Source organism: Equus przewalskii, chromosome 7 (assembly GCF_037783145.1).
Source record: "Equus przewalskii isolate Varuska chromosome 7, EquPr2, whole genome shotgun sequence".
Lineage (NCBI taxonomy): Eukaryota > Metazoa > Chordata > Mammalia > Perissodactyla > Equidae > Equus > Equus przewalskii.
Genome location: NC_091837.1, coordinates 77,113,777 through 77,132,754, shown reverse-complemented (window position 1 = coordinate 77,132,754; position 18,978 = coordinate 77,113,777). Strand labels below are relative to the sequence as shown.

Sequence of the window (18,978 nt, the reverse complement as noted above, 5' to 3'; positions counted from 1 at the left end):
AACCAAATGCAAGGGCCTCGGCGCCATGTCAGTGGGGGAGGCCAGCCCCATGTGACAGGAGGTGTTGGGTCCAAGGTGGCCACAAAGGCATGGTCCCACCTAAAGGGCACATCTACCACACACTTCCAGCCAGGAGGCCACACATGGCCGCAGGCCCACTGTGTCTACATGGCCGAGATTTCCCAGAAACCTGGAAATCTAGATTTTTAATATGAAATCTCGTAAATGTTGCCTCAAATTTTTATTTCTTTTAGTGCTCCACAGGCCAAATTCACACCTGTGGCTTCAGTCTAGTCCATAGGGGCCAACTGTGTGCAAACTCTGGCCTAGCGGTGTCCTAGAAGTACTTGCAGTTTAGCAAGGGGACCCTCAAGGCACTTACACCCTTGAGACTTCTCCATTAGTAAAATGAGACTTATTTTGTGCAATATATTTTTTAAAAAAGGGCAAAAAAAAAATTACAGAAGTTCTAATCCTTTGGGAGAAAAGTGAATTAGTATTTAAAATTTACATGTGTATAGCGTATAGCCAAAATATCACCTCACCCATTTCTTGCTGGTCACCTGAGGAAAACGTAATTTGACAGCGGAGGGAACAGTGGCCCTACCTCAACTAGGGATTAATTTTAGCACCACTGGTTATGAGACCATATGGTTATGGGACAACCAAACATTGTGTCCCTCGTGAGCAAACAGCGTCCCCCACTCCTGTCCCAACTGTTGAAACTGAATTTAATGGAGCCTTCAGATGCAACTTGTAACATACAGGAAACCCAGGAGAAAGGACACATTAAACACAGCACAGGAAACAATCGAATGTGCTGAGAGAGACAACCTCCTGACAACTCAAGGTCATGCAAGAGGGGAAGGAGGAGGAAGTTTTCCAGATTAAGAGGGTCTTAAGAGACCTCACAACTAAATGCACTACGTGATTCTCAACTGAATTCTGGTTTAAACAGCCCAATTGTAAAAGGCATTTTAGGGACAGTTGGGAGAATTCAGATAATGGACCAGGTAACAGAGTCCATTAGGCAATTACCGTTAATTTTGTGAAAACTGCATAGTGATTATAAAGGAATATGCTGGGTTTTTTTTTAAGGGATGCAGTCTTTAGTATTTAGGGCCTAAATGTCATGATGTCAGTAATTCACTTTTAAATACTTTAGTAAAAAAAAAAAAAGGGTGAAGCAAATGCAGCAAAACGTGAGAACAGCTTAAATCTAGATAATGGGGACCGAGGTGACGTGGTGCCAGAGGGCCATCATTACGTGGCCATCAGTCCCAATGACAAGCAAACAGAAGGATTTTTTGCCACATCCCTCCAATGCCTGGGAGTCCCGTGTGTTTCAGATTTCGAATCACCAGCTGCCAAAAGAAAAACGGATAGCAACCCAAACAGGTATAACCTGATGCTCACAGCTCAACACACAAAATAAAGAGAGAACTGTGAAATGAGTGGCCCGAAACCCCACGCAGGAAAGCACGAAATGCTAGGAGTTGGTTCGTCTTAGTGAGCGTGGCTCAATTTTAAGAAGCAGATTTACAGTCTCAAATGGATTCTAAATAACCTCAAATGAAGACTCTGATCATCGTGAAGGAGGAAAGCGAGGGAGGCTAGATCTAAAAGTTGCATCAAAATGACCCTATTCAGTTCCCGCTTAAGCCTATGACAGCAGGTTAAATGTCTTGCGATACAAGCGTAACTGAAAAAGAATACAGTTTGAAACTTGAAAAGATATCCTAAGTTACAATAATAATAACTTTACAATCTTACTTAGCAAAGCACATCTATTCTAAAGCTAATACCTGATGACATTCACTCACAATTCAAAGAACTTGGTCGGCTGCCATCAACTACAACAGCCAGTTCTTTATATCTGCTTTTAAAAAAGAACCTAGTCATCCAATCTCAGGTTTTAGAGAGATCTTAACAGGAATCTAGTCCGAGGGTTCATCCACTGGCTGAACTTTTGTCATTTAAGTAGAGTATTAATCTACCATTGGAATGAGCACTGAAGTCAGATCATCTGAACTTAACTGGTCCCACCACTCTCTATAGAGTTGTTTCTTCTTGGGCGGATGACAATCTCTCAATTTCCTCGCCTATAAAATACAGATAATTATTCCCTCTTCCTAAAGTTTAGGCAGAATCTGATGACATTATGTCACACTCTGTGCACCGTACCAGCCAGCCATCCTGTAAGCACTGAAAACAGTCTGTAAATAGCTTACATGAGGAGCCTGCTTCAATGCACAGCTCTATAACTTTCTAGTGGTACAGACTTTACAATTTATCTAAGCTTTCTTGCCTCATTTTCCTTACCTGCAAAATGCAGAGAACAACCGTACCTGTGGCAGAGAGCAGAATGCAATGAGCTCCTGTGCAAACAGCCCGAATCGCGCCTGGCATACAGCCCACACTCAATAAACCAGAGCCAGCGGGATTCGTTCCCCTCCTTCCCTCCACCTCACTAAGAAAGCAAGACCCACCTACCACAAACTTCACACGTCACTGTGGCCAACACCAGGACTCATTCATGCCACATCAGAAAGTGTCTAGAAGTCCAGAGTCGTCCCACTGACCCCCACCTGTCATGGCTGGTGAGGTTCCTGTCTGCCTGCTTTCTCTCATGTACAGTGACAGCTATGCTGACCCACAGCACCTGTGCTCAGCTCCATCCTGACCCTAACACTAAGAGGTTGGTGCAGGCTATTGACCTTCCATCGCAGCCCCATGCACTCCCAAGTAGAAGTTTCTGGAGCCACCACCCCAAGAGAGCAGTATGTTCCCTCTGTGGCACTGGAAGTCGTCGTCTTGCAGAGACATCAGCGTCAAATGAAGATCTTCTCTGCCTGCCACTCTACTGGCTCCCAACACCAGCCTTTGTGCTTGCATCCCTTACCCTCTTCTCTTCCACGCTCACCTTTTATCTGAGTCCTAGCCAGGCCTCCTGCACTGGTCTACATGGACCCTTGGTAAGAATTACAAAATGTACCTCCCCTGGATGACAGAGTGGGGGTGACGGAGATGCCAGGTGAGCTAACAGCAGCTCATGAGAATTAGAAAAATGTCCCTTCCTCCAGGCTGGCAACCCTGTGCCACAGCATACCACATTTAGATTCCACTCAATGCATTCAAGTCAACTTCTCAGGCAACTGCCATGTGCACAATGACAGAGCTACACATAATACCTCCAGGTATCGGGGCATATCAGAGAGGAGGTGACCTGGTGGGGGACCGAGAGGTGGCCCTGCGTGCTAGAGGTGATGATGACTGAGCTGGCCGAGTGCTGAAGAGGAGGAGCAGGACTTGCCCAGATTTGGGTGAGGATGGGCCAGGGTGCATTCCCCAGAGAGGGGACTGCAGAAGCAACGACAGGGGCAGAGGAGAGTGCGCCAGGACAAGGTGCCGTCTGCTGCAGTGGAAAGGCAGGCAGTGGCCAGGGTTGGGGCTGGAGGGGGAGGCAAAGCCTTTATAAAGGGACTTGAATCCTACATCTGAACAGGAGACTAGGGCTTTACCCCACAGGTGAATGCAGATCCAACGCTAGCAAGCGGGGGTGCACCCACACCAGGCCTGTGCCTTAGCAAACACTGCAGCACGGAGATGCTGCTCGTCCCTTCAGATGGCTGAGGCCACAAACACTGACATGCCGGCCATGCAAATGAGGAGGAAGTGACAGGTGCAAGAGGAACTTCCCAGGTAAAGGTGCCTCCCTGATCCCCTGCATTGCACTTTGCCTCAGAGACAACTGACACATTCCCAAATGGAAGTGGGTACCCCATGTATGCAGTACTTTCAACACGGTTTTACTTCCCTTTTGATGTTTTGCTGGCATTTTACACGCAGTCTACTTTTTAAAACAGATTTTCTTCTGCTCAGCTCTAAAAAACAACTTTTAAAAAAGTCACCTAGCTTTTTTTTTTATAGTATGGATGATAAAGCTTGGATGTCTTTGACCTAGTAACCATAGCTTCGTTTACATTCTCTGTCCTGACATTACACTTGATTTAGCATTTGTTCCAGACAAAAGTGTTCCTGTTGAGATGACAGGTTATATGATTGCCCTTCTTTGACCTGAAGGTTTCGTCCAAAAGAAAACATCTTTCTCTATTACTGCCATTTTCCGCACAGGCCACCTGCTCAAATGCTCAAGGGGAGCAACAGCTCAATTATCAAATCTTCTTTCAACAAAGATTCTTTTGATAAAGTTAGACTTTGCTGGAAGGAAGCTGGAAAACGATCTTGCAGGATTGGGACCGAGAGCAGAAAAGGAGGAGGGCAGTTCAGGTACAGGCCTCTCAAGGGTGAATCGGCCACCCCGGCTGAGAGGTAGGCCCAGAGACGAGGGCCCCATGAACTCCAGTCCTCTGAGCAGGAGCCTCAGGCAGCCTCTGAGAGGCAAGGAGCACACCTGGGAGAGGAGGTGTGCTCTGCAGCCCTCAGCGTCATCACCCGCCCTGACCAACACACCCCACCCTCTCCTCCCACCTACCATTAGTCCCCAACCCCCAACCCTTCCCCCACCTCAGGCCAAGCGACCTAGGAAACCTCCCTTGCAAACAAAAGAAAGGGAGCCCCAGAGACTGTTAATCCCATCTTTCAACACATCCAAGTCTATGTGATTGCTACCACTTAGAAGTTTCTGATGCTGCTGCTCATGAAAACTGTCCTTCCCTCTGCATCCATTGTCTTTTCCACAATGGGGCTTCCAGGTCCTACCCAGCTCTCTTTCTGTGAAGGAGGGGCAGAGGTGGAGGCAACACTCAGTGACAGCTGGGGGTGAAGGGGCCCTTGTTGGCCTGCAGTGCAGAAGGACACAGAGAAAAGGGTCTCACTCCAGCAGACAGCAGAGAGCACACACCACAAACTCTCCTCACTCATGACTGCTACCTCAGAACACCTGAGCACTGTCAGGCGATGAGAGTCACCTTGGGGTTCTGCCCCAGCTCCAGCGCCCAGCCCGAGGAAACTGTGATCCTCATTCTACACTAACATCCTGTGACAGGGTGGGTTCAAAGGATTTGCCCAAGATAACGTGGAGGAGAATGTAGGTCACGGGGCAAGATGATAAGGCAATAAATGGTGCCAACAGCTTGAACTTGCATCACCTAATCCTCTACTTTAGCTCACTCATTAGGAAACGTGTCCTTAAAGAACTATGGCACTTCAGAGAAAGCTCACACCCAAGAGGTGGAGAGCAAAGGAGGAAGGCAGGCAGGGAGGAGGGTGTGTGTTGAGTTTACTAAGCTAAGAAAATGAAGGACAGAAGCAGGATTCACAGTTTCTGGCTCATCTTCTGTCACTTGGTCTAGTAAACCTCAATACTATTTACCTTTCTAATGAATATCCTGAGGTATTATCTCTAATTCCTTTTTACCTTGTCCCTAAGAAACGACTCTGCCTCTGTTCATATAAAGAGTACAAATTCAAGGCTCAGTTTTGCTTGGCTCCTCTAAGATCTGAAGCCTAATCTCACTGCCTATTTTAACCTCAGATCTTCTTTAACAGGCTGAGAAATACAATCTGAATCCACTTCATTTTTTTATGAGAGTTTGAGATAAAACAAAAACAATCAAAATAAAAATCACTAAAATTTTCCAAATCCAACTTCTTCCTTCAAAATTATAAAATTCATTCAAAAGAGTGAAAGCAATAGGCATTTTTGACGTAAGAGCACAATCTACGAGTCAGTATGCAAATGTTTAAATTAAAAAAAACCAATCTGCCAGTCTTGTTCTGGGTGCTCTGTAGTAAGCAGGAGGAGAAAGATACTAAAAAGTGAGACGTCTCTACCTCCAATAAATTCCTAATCTGGTGAGAGACAAGTGAAATATGAGAGCATCCGTGCAGGCACATGGCAGACCCCTCAGTGAGACGTCACAGGAGAAAGAAGGTGGGACCTGCTTCCCCTCCCCCACCACCAGCAGCTCAGGCTGATGTCAGGAAATCCCTGACATGTGCGTGACGTTTCCCAAGACACGATGCAGAGAGCTAACCCTCAATTAGTCACTTGCGGCCTATGTATGTATGGGGAATCTTACAAGATTTCACTGATATTTAACTTGCATCAATTTCATTTACTTATTTTGGTAATTTCTCTAGGTGCCATTTTAGTAACTTACCAACCTCTCTCTCTTTTTTTTTTAAGGAAGATTAGCCCTGAGCTAACATCCGCCACCAACCATCCTCTTTTTGCTGAGGAAGCCTGGCCCTGAGCTCACATCTGTGCCCATCTTCCTCTACTTTATATGTGGGACGCCTACCACAGCATGGCTTGACAAGCAGTGCATAGGTCCCCACCTGGGATCCGAACCAGTGAACCCCGGGCCACCGAAGCAGAACCTGCAAACTTAACCACTGCACCACCAGGCCAGCCCCTTACCAATCTCTTTAATGGGCAGAACTAAAAATGTGCATGATGACAGCACAGAAAGTAAAGAGGTCTGTTTACCAATGGCAGAAAAGGGCTTCTGCTGGGTGTGCAGGAAGCTGAGGTTCACTAGACAGAACAAGGCCTTGTCCCTAAGGGAGCCTGTGTCAGGCTGAGGCCCTGAAACCAGAGGTCACTATGGGCAACAGTAGCAGGGACTGACAGGACGAAATCAGTGTTCTAACGAGATGACTCCAGCAGCAGGTAACCCTCCCCACGGTCCACACGGTTAAGCCCCTCATTGTAACCCTGGGTGGGGGACGGGAGGCCTGTTCTAGTACTCCTGCATATGGGACCTGGGCAAGCAAGTATTACCTTTCTGGATTTAAGCTTTGTCAACCCTAACACAGGAAAGCTAGACTAGAACATCTTTAATGTCTCCTCTATGTCTAAAATTCAAAAGGTCTTTGTTCTCCAAAATCTGGTTCCAATCCTAGTTCCAAGAGGCTCTGACCTCATTCTGCTACTCGTCCAATAACTGAATGTAGCACACTGCAGAGAGCCAATGGGAACAAAGGGGCTGATTCAAAATACGTGAATATCAGGGGCAATATTCAGAATAAGAAAGCCAAAACACCCAGAAAGATTGGGCTGCTAGTGCTTCCATCAAAGACACAGAAATCGCCAAATTCACCCAAATCACCAAATCTCTTAATTCAGATTATACATGCCAAAAAAATGTTCAATTCTTCTAGGAACAAAAACATTTCTAGATTTCCCTAAGTTAGGGATTTTTAAAAAAGGGAACATATTAAAATGAGAACATATTCCCAAACTGCATTTTTCTACTGAGAAAAAGAGAAATATCAGAATCTCATTTCCTCATGAAATCAGCCCATGTGAAGGACAAGACTGCCAACTGCTGCTGAGACGCAGGGTCTAGACCCCTGCCCAAAATGTGGTCCCCGGAGCAGCCGCATAAGCATCCCCTGCTCAATGAGAAACTGCAGGTGGGGCCCAGCGAGCTTCATTTCAGGAGGACTTCCAGGTGATTCTGACGCATGCCTGAATTTGAAAAGCACATGCCAAACTTTTCAGGACCTACAAAAATACAAAGTAAACATACCTGGCTCCAAAGATGTCCTTTTTGGCGAGATCAATCCCAGAAACAACCTTCACTCTGAGAATACGCGACTCTTCCTGTTGGAGGGGAGAAAAAAGTGTAAGAAATGGACCTTCAATGGATCACTCTCTCGCCCGAGATGCAAAGTCAATGATTTCTCTTCAGTCCTGAATTGGGATACAGAAGAGATCGATTCAAGCACTGGCGATTCTTCCTTACACCCAAGTTCAAAAAGTACCATTCCAGCTCGAAAATCCTAGGACCCTAGAATTTTAGAGCATCCAGGTTAATTAAGGACAAGTTTAATTCAAACTAGGTCATGCCGATCAATTATTTCTGCCATTGAAAGGAAATATTTCCCAGTTGTACTAAGAACGTGACCATACATGTAAAACCTCCTAGATAAATGGCCAAGTGCAACAAGGTACCATGCATTTAACAAAGAATTCCTCCTTTCAAGTTTACATATTTGTGTGTGTGGCCTGAGATGGAAAAGAATTTAATGCGGTAAAATATATCCTCAAAATTATGGTTGCAGAATATTGGTGCTGGCAAGCAAAAATAATTCCTCAGTTCCAGTAAAAAGAAAGAAAAAGCATCATCCTAAACGGAAATCAGACCAAACCATCTCGGAAATCAATCAATCAATCATTCATTCGTTCATTCATCTGCTTATTCATTCATTCCAATATTTTCTAAGCGGTACCTATGCACTGGGCATTGAGGGAGGCCTTCAATATAGACATGAATATGCTCATGGAGCATATTCAACTGAGAGGACCCTGTGATAGCACCAGGCCAAAGGGAGTGGGTCAGAGAAGGAGTTAAAGGCTAAAACATTCAGGATAGATGAGATCGCTTAGGGGAAGGTGGCAGCCAAAATTCTGAGACAACTTTCAGGTTTCTAGTTTGGGTCACTAAGTGTTAACATAAATTGAAACAGAGGATTAAGCTGAATTCAGTGTCTATGAAATAATCAGGTGGAAAAAAAACAGATGATGAAATAGACGAATGGGAGAGACGTCTGGTCTAGGTTAGACTTGGGAGGCGTCCGTGCAGAGCTGCGAGTTAGCAGTCACAACTAAAGGTCAGTCAGTGGAAAGTTATCCAAGAGGAGTGAGAAGAAAAAATGGCCAGGGAGGCAGCCCTAGGGAATGCAAGTGCTGAGGGACAAGGGAGAACAGGAAATTCATCTACCCAATGTTTAGTCAAGACCTAGGTGAGGGGAAGAAAAACTAAATGATGTGCAGATGATGTCATGTCGTAGGAGATAAAGGCAGGGTGAAATAAAACACGGAGACCAGGAAGCTGAACCTCTGCCAATCGGCTGCGCAGACTGAGCACCCATACATGCAATCGGAACCCGAGCTCCAGATCATTCACCCTCCAGGATTCTTCCATCCATCTAACAGTCCACCCCCAAGTCAAGACTGCCCACATGCAAACACAGCAGGGGACAGGAATATGGTTCAGAAAAGGTTTCTAGTCATATATGTGCTTATGATCCCTTCAAACGAGGCCTGCATTCCAGTTCGGCAGGATTTCACGTGTTGGGCAGTCCTCGTGAAAGGATTAAGAGACTCAAAGCAACACCCAAGAAGTCAGAGACAACTAAAACGCAACCCTACTACAGCATAACAGTGACTCCATGTGTTTACCAAAGCTCCCTGGGTTGAGGGCTCTTCCCTCGGTCCCTTTAAGGGCCGGGTTGACTGCCCTCAACCTTCTCTTACACACACTCACCTCTCCGACCAGTCATCAAAATTCCTTCTTAGCACAGATATGATCTAGGCTAAGGCTCCATTCTGTTTCTCACAGCAGGCTGTACCCTGCTGTCAATCATCTGATGTCCCCTATGGCCTAGTCAGCTCAAAGAATGCCACAGTGGGAGTATTTTTTACACATGGATCAAAACTTCGCAGCACACCTGTGTACAGTTCATAGCACACATGGGACAACCTTATGGCCCACTGGTGCCCGTAGCAAACAAACGGAGAATCATGGGTTAAAATGAAATCCTTGTCTGCCAGGCTAAGGGGTTAAGACTTTGAGCTGGAATCAAGAAACATCCAGAAGAAATGGAGGACAGAGAACAGTTGGGAGGAGCATATTTCTTCTGTCTTCCCGTCTCCCCCATCCCAATTCTCTGCCTCTCCCTGCACTGAGAAATATTTCAAACCAGCAATTCTCCCAACACCACTGTGCAGAGGTGGGGACATTGGGTGAAACCCATGGAGGGTGGATACTGTTAAAGGAAAGCGCAAGGTCTCCTGGCCAGTCCTTGGTGCTGGCTAAAGGACACGTCTGACCCGGCAGCAGGCGGGTGAAAGTGCCTTTGAGGAGGATGGAGGGTCTGCCAAGCAGTAACTCCTTCCGATGACCCACTCAGACAGAGCAGCAGTTCTGTTTCCACACCTACTCCTGCACTTGGGACTGATTTGGGGGAGACAAACAAGGGACTGTGTCGAGGATGGAACCAAGGTATAGTCAGTCACAAGTCACAGAGCAGAAGACTAGAATTCTAGTAAGAATTGTCTCTTTGTCTCATAGCCCTTGGAATTTTTGGAAATCCTGGGCAGAGTCCTGGACTTTCCACAAACTCGACAGGCGGGTCAATCAAACCTTGTTTGGATTCTAAGGAATACGATAAGCCCAGCTAACACCTGGTTCCCTTAGACTTAGATTCACGTTGGTTGTTCTCAATTGGGTGGACCTACTTTCCAAAAGCATGCATTTTAAAATCAGGGAATATTTACATGAATCAATGAATAAAAATAAATTTAAGTGAAGGGATGATCATAATTTTTATGAAAACTGATTTATTCATTTAATAAGAACGAGCACCTGTTCTAAGATCTAGGGATATAGAAATAAAGACAGACAAAAAGCTGCCTCCCCCCCCCAACCTGGCCCACCTTCCAGTGTTACTCAGAGTAAACCACAGAAGGGGAGACAAACCAGGAGAGCCTGGAGGGCAGATGGGAATACATAACGACACCTTACAATTCTGTACACACACCCTTTCACTAAACAAATTCTCATTTAGGAATTAATCTTAAGAAAATAAGCACAAATTGTGTAGAAAACAAACCAAAAAACTAGCTAAAAGGATAGTCACCAAAGCACTTTCCTAATTGAAACAAAGATGTAAAAGTCTCTCAAAAGTAGAGAGTAAATATTCACGGCAATTCCACGCACTGGGCTACAAGACTGTCATTAAAAATGTGTGACAATCTGTAAGGACCTTCATTCATTCCACAAGTGTTCACTAAGGACCCGCTGTGTGTCAGACACTTTATCTGGGGTACAGATGTGTGCCACAAGGCAGAGTTCCTGCCTCAAGGAACTCACAATCTAGAAGGCAGACAGACTGTAAATACGTAATGAAAACAAACAAGCACAATAATTTTGGATGATGGTAAGTGCTTGGATGACAATATGACAGTAAAATGAAAGCAACTGAATAGAGGGAGAGAGGAGGGTATTTACGGCTGGTGGTCAGGAAAGGTGTCTTTGGAGAGGAGACATTTGAGCTGAAACCTGAAGGAGACAGAGGGTAGTGGTGGGGGGCAGGAAGTTACACACAGGATGGCAGCAAGTCCCAAGTCCTGGGGGAGAGCAAGTCTGAAGATGGCAACAGGGAGCAGAGGGAGGCAGGCCAGCACGGCACGATGGGGTCAGACAGCCCAGAGGCCAGCCTCAGTACAGGGTGCACATTATCCCAACCACCTTCGGAAAGTTCTAAGCAGAGTGACAAAATCTGACTTAAGTTTTTAAAAGACCACTTTGGTGGTTGTGGGGGAATGGACTACAAGGGAACAAGAACAGACGCAGGGAGACCAATTAGAAAAGTCTAGCAAGAGATGGTGGGTCTTCACACAGGATAGAGATGGAGAGGTGACCACATTCAGCATACAAAAACATGTTCAAAATAAACTATTTCATTAAAAAAAAAGTTTCACGACCTATTTATACAATTGAATTAAGAGACAAGCAAGTTGTTCAACAAGCCGTTGTTGCACTTTTCCACTTGGACCCACAACTAGGCTACCTTCCCCAGCATTCCTTGCAGTTAGGTACAGTCATGTGACTAAGTTCTGGCCAATGGGTTATGGACAGAAACGATTAGGATTTTCCAGACCAGGCCCATAAGACCCTCCCACTCATCATTCTCCTTTCTCCTTCCCATCCTCCTGCTCAACAGAGAAAATTCTGAAGGCCAAGAAGAGAAAAACCCCATGAAAGGAGTGGCACAGGGCATCCCCCATCCCAACCTCTGCCCTCCACCATCACCTACAGATCCTGCCCGGAGATCGAGCTGCAAACAGACTTGCACAGTATATTCCCACTGAAAACTGAAGGCTCTTTAGCAGTTAGCTTACCCTCATACACGATATAATCTCACTTTTAAATAAATATCAATGCAGTGGAAAAGATCTAGAAAGGATGAGGCTGATAGTGATTACCTCTGGATAATGAATAACTTCTTTTTGCTTATCTGCATCATTTTCCTTTTGAAACACTAAGTACTTTTGTCTGGAAGCTAAATTTTTGTGGAAACTTCAGGAAACACATAAAAACAGAAAAATTTACAATCTCTGGCAATAGCACCATCCAGGCTTGCTCCATTTCTAAAATGAATAAACCTAACTTTCGTCAATCACAAATGTATAGAGCTGCATATGTGGAAGATGGGAAAAGAGTTCTCTTGCATATTTGTAGGCAACAGGTGCGAGGTGAAGGCAGCACAGGGCTTTTATTGAGCACTTACTATTTACAAGCAGCCGTTGCAGGAAATTTTACTTCTCTCTCAAGTTAAGTGGCAGGGGAGCAGGAAAAAAAAAAAATCACTCTACAAAAAATAGTTTCTACACATGGGTTGCTGACATACAACAGAACTTCTTATCTTTGTTTCCTCCAAATAACAAGCTCGAATACAGATAAGCAGCCACCGTCATTCTGTAAGGAAACACATGACCAGGTGTGTGACGTTTATCAGATGCAATGGGCCCCAAGCCGAGCAACTATACTTTCTGAAGCATTTTATTACTTTCATAAAATCTATGCACGACATTTTGGTCCCTGGTTATGACTCCAGTAGAATTAAATATTTAACTAAGGCGGCTTATGACAATAAAAATATTATTCAGAGACAGACTATACAAGGCAGAGGAAGCACAAGACAAGAAGAGACAAGAACAGGCCAAATAACCACAGAATGCGTATTCTCAGGACTTCAGTGTCTCTTCCTGTGACTATTAAGCTATCGTTTTGCATTGTTGTTGCATAAGAGGGACGATTCTATGCATTTGACATGTGTTTTTCTTTTCCACCTAATCTTCTAATTCTTCAAGACACAGAACAAGATAAGATGCTCAAGCCATAGATGACAGTAGCATAGAGGAAATCCCAGCTTACAAACAGGTGGTATTCTGAAAGCTCATTGGTAAGACAGCTGTTTAGAACTCAGCAGCCCTGCTCATAAAAATGGTGCATAAGTGGTTACTAGACTCCCATGTCTACCCACAAAGCCTATTCAATACATAATCAAAATTACTCCTATGCTAAAAGAAATTTCAACTTCCAACTCAGAACTCAAGATACCAAAATTTACCTTCTCTCCTGTGAATCTGTCTTGAAAAGGAAACTTTTTATCTTTTATCACATATTCTTCACAATGTCAGATGATCTCCCCTAAAAAAGGTGCCATCTGGATTGGGAAAATAGTATTCTTTCTCCACAGGGATCCACTGTGACCCCAGGTATCACATATACCAGCTGTCCATGTAGACAAGGAAGTCCTAAGTCAGGGATTTGCACATCTTGGTCATTCTCCTATAAATTAGTTTGTGTATTTACCTTCCATATTCCACTGTATACATAGCTCCATATATAAAGTTCTAGCTATTACCCATAATACTTGCAGGCTCAAAGTAAACACTCCCTAGATTAAAGAGATGATCAGTATTTTTTGTACCACTGAAATATCTAAATGATACATCTAAGTTATATATACAATTAACTTGAGTTACTTTAAAAAATAAATAAGCTAACGTACGAAGTGTCCATGTTGTGCCTGCTACACAGTAGGTATCATTAAGCTTTCCATTCCTACCTCTCTTGCCTCCAATGTGAGACAAGATCCTGTTCTATACATCTTTTAAAAATCTCCTATACAGTCCTGTCCTGCCCCTACATTCTTGTCATCTCCAATTTGCCATATCCCGTCCCCTTTCACCTTCTGTCTTTTCCACCCCGATTCTTGCCCTCTAAACCTTTTCCCCTCTTCACTCTCTTGATAGGTTTCCCGATCTTATACCGCTGCCACCCCTCCTAACCTTTCTCTCTTTCTCAGTTCTCCACTTCAACCTTTCAATTATACATTCAACAAATATGCGCTGAGTGACCATTATGTTCAAGGCACTGTGCTGGCAGAAAGGAGCACAAAACAAGACGCGTTCTTCTCTGCTCCTCAGGGGCTTGCAATCAACTGTGGAGGTAAGATATGTACACATACCTGTAATATCCCTATAATACAGTGGTGGAATAGAAGCGTAAGATGTATGAGGTGAGAACAAAGATACAGTTTGGAAGATGAGAGCAGCCCAACACCAGACTACTCATGCAGCTCAAGCTCAGATAGTACTGATGACAGCAAACAGCCCCAACCCACAGGACTACCCACGGTGGCTGTTCACCATTGCCAGCCCAACACACAGCATTCTCAACACAGGGAAGTCACAAGGATATTACAGTAGTTCTGGAAAAAACTGTACAAACACAGGATTCTGCACAACCTAAATTTCTCAGCCTCTACTAGATTATGGCCATTGTCATGCCAAATGGAAAGTTAACAAATGGAAGAAGTAAAAAGAATGGCCCTCCAGAGCAGACGCATACATAATTTGAATGCTCAAGGTGACTAACTTTCAGAATTTATGTTGTATGATTTTAAAATATGTCCACAAATTCTTGACAGTCCTCTCTTCAAGAGGCAGGGCTTACTTCCCATCCCTCGCCTAGTGACTTCTTCCTAACAGACAGAATATGGAGGAGGTGACAGTGTATAACTTTGAAGATTAGCTCCTAAGAGGCAATGTGCCTAGCTCCTCTCTCTCTTGGCTCACTCACTCTGGGGGAAGCCAGCTGCCATGTTGTGAGGACATTCAAGCAGCCCTATGAGAGGAGAGGTCCACGGTGTGAGGAACTGTGGCCTCCTGCCAACAGCCACGTAAGTCAATCATCTTGGAAGGGGGTCCTCCTGCCCCAGTCAAGCCTTCCGACAATGGCAGCCCTGGCTGACATCTTGCCTACAACCTCATGAGAGATCTCTGCCTGCTAAATGCCAGAAACTATGCAAGGCATGCGTCAGAACCACCCAGCTAAGCCATTTCTGATTTCTTAACCCACACAGCACCTATTCATCCCCAACAGTCTGCTCAGGTCCATGTAGTTGTTCAACCAAAAGTGCTTACTCTTTGCTGAAAACAGCACAAGGAGTAAGGACTCAGTAAGACAGAATTCTAGCCCACAGGAATTTACTTTCTACATATCAGGAGAACAACATATACCTAAGTCAATTACAAGATGGCATAGTAAGTTTCATAACAGCAATGGATGGTATTCTGCAGGAACTCAGAATTAATGTACCTGCAAGGGGTGGGAAGAGGGAAATAAGCCAGAAAGTTGTGGAAGGCCCAGATAAGTAGACATCTGAGCCAAGCCTTTAAGAATGAGGAAAAGGGAGGCACAGCCTTTCAGTCAAGGGAAGAAGCAGGTGGGCTCCTCGAAATGGAGAGTCAGTATGCAGCGAGATGGGGGAAGGGAAGAGTTGTCCCGGCCTGGCTTCATTCTCTGTGCTGTGCAGGGCAAACACGTTTAGCAGGAAAGTGACAGGCTCACCGGATGACAGGAGCAGAAGGCCGACTGAAGGAAGGCGAATCCAGAGATAGGAGGACAGGGACACTAATTACATGGTCTGCTACACTGTCTGGCAGATGAGCACAGTGGCTCTGGGAATGGAGGACACAGGACTGGTTCCAAACCTATTCCTGGGGGGAACAGCATGGGTTGGTGACAGACTGGCTCTGCAAGGCAAAGGAGAAGGCATCAACTCAAGTTTCCAGTTTCAGTGTTAGCAGGGACCAATGCTATTAGAGACAGAAAACAAAGGAAGAAGAGTGGGGTCTGAGGCTAAGGGAAATAAAAGAACTTGAGTTTCTTGATCTGCGGTTATGTTCCTAGTGCACAGGTAGAGATGTCCAACAGGTAGTTAGAAGTCAGGAACCAGAGTTCAGTACAGAGGTCAGAAATGGACACCCAGTGTGGAAGGCCCAGTGCCTTCCTCTGGGCCTTCCTTCACACTAATCATTTATTCAGGCACTTAAGTAATAAATCACTGTTGTGTTTTTTTCTCTTTTAGGAAGTCTCATTTTCTCAACTAAATTCCATGGTTGCACTGTCCAATACAGCAGCCACTAGTTAGATGAGGCTAATTAAATTTAATTACAATCAATTAAAATTCAGTTACTTGGTAACACCAGCCACATTTCAAGTGCTCAACAGCCACATATGCATAGTGGCTACTGTACTGGACAGGGGAGAGAGAGAAATTTCCATAGTCACAGAAGGTTTCAACTGGCCAGTGCAGCTTTAAGGGCACCAACTCAATGCAAGAACGCAGCAGGATTTGAATAACCTGCCATGAAAGGAAGGAAGGAAGACAGGAAAGAAGGAAGGGACCCCTATTCTTAACTCAATCATAACTTAGAATACTTCGGAAGAGTTCAACTATGGAATTCAGCTATCTGGAAAGGAGACAGGTGTTACCATAATCCCATACTCCAGGATCAAAATTTCCTCCGAAATACTGAATATCAGCATGCAACTTAAGTACCTATGAATTAAGAGCTGTAAAGTTGAACGAAGCAAAGACTGTATAGCATAGTACAGTCCCCCTGCATCAAGACACTTTAAAACTCATTACACAAATAGAGCGATAGCAGTGATCGTAGCTTCATAGAGTGTGTGACCGGGGAATTTTAGCTGCTAAGGCCAGTACAGGCGAGTGTCCTAACAAGGTTGCTAAATTTTGCATAGTACTCACAGAAAAAGTATTCAGGAAGCAAGAAAAGAGGTAAAATCCCAACAGGGGCTCTTGGTCCCTTTAGGAGAATTACCGACATACTGGCAAATATTCAGAGGGGAAGGACTGGTAGAAAAAGGCAACTGAAATCAGATAGAACAGCAGAAGGAATGGGAGTGGCTGATCACCTAGAAAACTACCTAGAGGGAGCCTTGTGGAGTGAAGACAGACCAGGCCCAGAAGGTGAACTGAAGACAACGGGAGAAACAATTACATCGGCCACAACCACATCCACCTGCTCCAGAAAGGCAAGATTGCCAAGGAGATAAAGTTCAACAGAATCGCATTCAAGCACCCACATGATTCCTGTCAATTCTAACGCCAATTCTGCACAGCTTGCACAGAAATCTCTCAGGCTTCTCTCCTACTTTCTACCCCATCCCTACAACTAAATATTGCTTTGACCCATGCCTTCTAAGTACTACCATTACATGTCTGTCTTTCAGTGACATTAGATGCCTTTGTTTCTGACTTTTGAATAGAGCATTCCAGGTGGCTACCCCAAGTTCTTTGTAGATATCCCTATCACACATCATTTCGCCCATAAAATACATCCCTGAAGAAGAGATGGGGGAGCAGGTGGGCTTAGGGGTTAGTGATAGGTTGAGGAGTTAGCAGTGGATAGTGGCTAGGCTCAGTCATATGCTAAGGGACATGCACATCCCCTTGAGACTCACATCTAACATGACTCAAATGTCCACTTCAGCAAGAATGCAAATTCTTCCACGAGTGGATAGATTTTTAGAGCAGCTCTCATTTAGAAATGTTAAATTTCTGCATGCCAAAAATCTACAGTAACTCAGTGATTATGGGAAGACGAGACGACAGGCCAATGAACAGTGTCCATGAAATGAATAAGCTGGCAAGAGTTCCAGCTTAAAGGACATAGTCACTCTCTTCCACTAATTAAAAACTCTCTTTTTACCAGAAGAGTTGGTTAAACTCCATGTAAAAAGTCTTCAAAGAATCCATTTTTCAATGGTTCTTTTGTTCCAAACCCCTACTCATAAGACAGGAAACATTTTTAAATTCCTCCAAGATCACCAAGACAAGAATTATCTGTGTTTATAGTTCTAAAAATGATCTTAATAAACAATGGCACTTTGTTGAAAACCAAAAATCATAGCTCAAGATTTAAAACTCTTTATTTTTCATGGTAGTCATAACTCTGGCCTCTCACAATAAAGTGAAGCCTGGGTTTCTGAGTGGAATGTGTAGTTTGACTAGAAGGAACTAGAAGAGGTCCAGGTTTCAGGAGGGAGGGAGGGGCTGCCAGGCCCTCAAGAAGACATTCCCCAAGGGGAATTCTGTAGTCCCAGATCTGAATCTCATCAGTAGGGTCAGAAGCGTGACTCATGTCAGTGTGCCAAGGGCTCCCAGCATCTTGGAGAATATATACATGAACAAAGCTAGTAGGAAACCCATTCCAGGGTCAAGTCTTAGATTTTACAATGAGAAAATGGCCTGTGGCATGGATCTAAAGGCTGAGGACCAATAACTGGCACCTTTACTCTGTAGGCAAGTTGAATACAAATTATAATTAATTGGAAGGCTGCATGGTGAGCGTGTACTCAGACGAAGAGCTTAGTTCAGTTATCCACACTCATACCCTGCCCATCTTCACAACAGGGAGCCCGCCACTGCTCCCCATGTGCTTGAGCTACGGGTCCCTGGACAGGCCTTCAAAGGGAAGCACCAAAAAGCAACCTTTCTAGGCTTCTACTTCCTGCACTCCAGACCGCCTCACCCCTTTCCATTCCCAGGCTCTGTCCGGACAGTGCAACACAGGTACCAAGGCTTCCCCTTCACAGATTGCAACCAAATTCCAACGCTGCCTCCCAGAGATGGCGCCCAAGTCACCCCGGTTGGAACTGTGGATATTCCCAAACTCTTCAGCCACATATTCACAGCTAATTTCTTGGTTTGCTCCCACAAATACCTTATTTGCTACCAGCTTAATCCTCAGAAGATGACTATTTCTAATTCCTGGAGAGGAGTGAAGATTTTGTAAAATAACCATCCACTGTTGACTACACTAGAAGGAAGTAGAGGAAGACAACAAGGAGAACCAAGACCCCAAAATAGAGAACTGGGATGGTGCTGGGGACAGCCAGGCTCTGCGCCCGGCTCGACTAAGCCCCAGCCCGCAATGGCCGAGAGAACCGGCCAGGCACGTCAGAGGAAGCAGACAGCAGAGACGGGCAAAAGTCCCAACTCTGAAAGAAAAGAAGTTATGAATCCTAATATAAAATTACACAGACTGGGTTTATGGTAGGTCTTCCCTTTGCCAGAACCACCAATTAGCTATTTTTGCTCAGATCTCCTGCTTGTCCTTTA

General features: G+C 44.8%; 1 protein-coding gene across 14 annotated transcripts in view; it reads right to left on the bottom strand.

The window, feature by feature from the left end:
• Nucleotides 1–18,978, bottom strand: part of NEDD4L (NEDD4 like E3 ubiquitin protein ligase) — a 342,576-nt gene that overhangs the window by 223,935 nt on the left and 99,663 nt on the right. For all 14 annotated transcript variants that reach the window (XM_070627765.1, XM_070627737.1, XM_070627741.1 and 11 more), the window contains exon 2: nucleotides 7,500–7,573. Coding sequence is in view for 10 of the 14 variants with exons in the window: in XM_070627737.1 (XP_070483838.1) it covers nucleotides 7,500–7,573 (74 nt within the window). In the remaining 4 variants the exon portion in view is untranslated. The remainder of the gene's footprint in view (nucleotides 1–7,499; nucleotides 7,574–18,978) is intronic.